General features: G+C 39.8%; 1 protein-coding gene across 1 annotated transcript; it reads right to left on the reverse strand.

Annotated features, from left to right (window-relative positions):
- Positions 1 to 207: 207 nt before the first annotated feature.
- On the reverse strand, positions 208 to 1,607 carry LOC103343347 (uncharacterized). Its single transcript, XM_008247010.2, has 2 exons — positions 1,400 to 1,607; positions 208 to 951 (listed from the first exon to the last, which is right to left on the reverse strand). The coding sequence occupies exons 1-2, from the start codon at positions 1,530 to 1,532 to the stop codon at positions 476 to 478; spliced, it is 609 nt and encodes a 202-aa protein (XP_008245232.2). The 5' UTR covers positions 1,533 to 1,607; the 3' UTR covers positions 208 to 475.
- Between the last annotated feature and the right edge of the window lie 268 nt (positions 1,608 to 1,875).

Below are 1,875 nucleotides of genomic sequence, written 5' to 3' on the forward strand. Positions count from 1 at the left end.
CGAAGTTTGGAAGGGTGAGGTGTTGGGTTTAGGGTTCGAACCTGAGGTCATTGATCTATAAACAAATGCTCTTACCATTGAACTGTGGACCGTTGGCTTGACAATTCACCCTTTGAATACTAATTAATCCAGAAAAAGTCTTATGTACTTATGTGCTGAGGGCTTGAGGTTGATTCTTTGGAATTAATGAAAAATATTTCCTTGAACTGATAAAATGCAAATTTACTATTACACAGTAGCCATATAACAGCAAGAACAAGCAGAAATATTACAATACATGTAGAAATATTACAATGCAAAAGTTGATAGTAAAGTTCCAACTTCCTAGAACAGTCTCTTCTTTCGTTGTCATCTTTCTTCTCTCTCTCTCTGTCTCCTTCTCTCTCCATGTAGGAATTTATTCTAACCAATGCATAACTTCTATGCTTTCATCCCTTAACAAGATGGGCTTAGGTGAAAGAACACTAGGCTAGCTTTAGGGAACCAGAGGAGGGAGTGGCTTCCCAAGGAAAGGATGTGGAGGAAATGTTGGAATGGGTGGAGGAAGTGGCTTCTTGAAAACAGGATGGGTAAATGGTTTCTTGTATACGGGAATTGGTGGAGGAAGTGGCTTCTTATAGATTGGAACAGGAGGTAGAGATGGCTTCTTGAATTTTGGAAGGGGATGAAAAAACGGCTTCTTTACAAAAGGTTTCCCTTCCACAACTGGTACCGGTGGATGACCCGGCTTCTTGAAGGGTGGAATCTTAAAGACTGGAACAGGTGGATGGAGTGGCTTCTTGAAGATTGGAACTGGAGGAGGGACTGGCTTCTTGAAGGGTGGAGGGAGTGGCTTCTTGAAGGGGGGCTTTGGTGGAAATGGCTTCTTTACAATGGGAATCTTAGGTAGAGGGTGTTTCTTAAAGACAAACTTCCCTTCTTCATTGAGCTCTGCAGCCTCTGTTTGCAGCTCTTCAATTTGGACATGTGCACAAAGAGATGCAGAAGAATGTTACTTATCAGAAAAACAATTAACAAAAAAAATAAATAACCTAGAGATTTCAGTAAGTATTTCAAAATAATGAGGAGCAATGAAGGGGTCTGTTTTGTAACTTTTGTTATTGTATTGTGCTACATTGCGGGAGCTGTCAAGTAGCGTAAGTAGCTTCCTTCTAAAAGAAAATTTGTAGTGTAATCAAGTAGCCTAAAAGAACTATTTGATCACACTCAGACTAATATATAATTACATACACACACATACAGATTTTCTTCAATGCGAACCTCTGGATGTTATTACCGTGCGAACGCCATGTATTTTCTACTACCTCTCTTTGTTCTCCTCCATGTTTACAATAGCATCCGCAAGGTAATAATGTGCGGATGTCTGATGAAAGAACTGTATATATACATTATATCTCACCTGAATAAGCTTTGTGTAGTGCTTGTTCTCCAGCTTCCTCAATAGTCTCTGCACTGCTGTAGCAGAAGCTTACAGCAAACAAGCACAACCAGAGACCCAGAAGGGCCCTTTGGAAAGTAAGACGGGTCTGCATTGAAAAACCCTGCAACACTAAAACGGTATAGAAGCCGTAAATCCAACTTTTACAAGTTGGTTAAGCTGGCTTTGGTGCTTTTTATCAGTTTCAGCAACCTTGTTATTTATAGTAAGATAGATGAACTGTTTAGGAGGCTCATGTGCTTGCACTTAATTATTAATTGAGGGATCGATGTCAACTTCATTAAGATTGAAAAGGATCTTAGTACGAAGAGGCAACATCCCACCGGCTTTGCAGTTCAAATGGTATTTATTTTCATTCACTGACTTTCCACTTCCCTAACTTCTACCACCATAATTGAGCCTTCTGACTATCAGAGGATATGCTACTAACTATGAAG

The sequence above is a fragment of the Prunus mume genome, linkage group LG5 (genome assembly GCF_029339155.1).
Source record: "Prunus mume cultivar Tortuosa linkage group LG5, ASM2933915v1, whole genome shotgun sequence".
Taxonomy (NCBI): Eukaryota; Viridiplantae; Streptophyta; class Magnoliopsida; order Rosales; family Rosaceae; genus Prunus; species Prunus mume.

Excerpts from the sequence above, each read along its gene's own strand:
- LOC103343347 (XM_008247010.2), bottom strand. The coding sequence starts at position 1,532 with ATGCAGACCCGTCTTACTTTCCAAAGGGCCCTTCTGGGTCTCTGGTTG. Across the intron at positions 952-1,399 it reads ACTACACAAAGCTTATTCAG|AGCTGCAAACAGAGGCTGCA; the intron begins GTGAGATATAAT and ends TCCAAATTGAAG.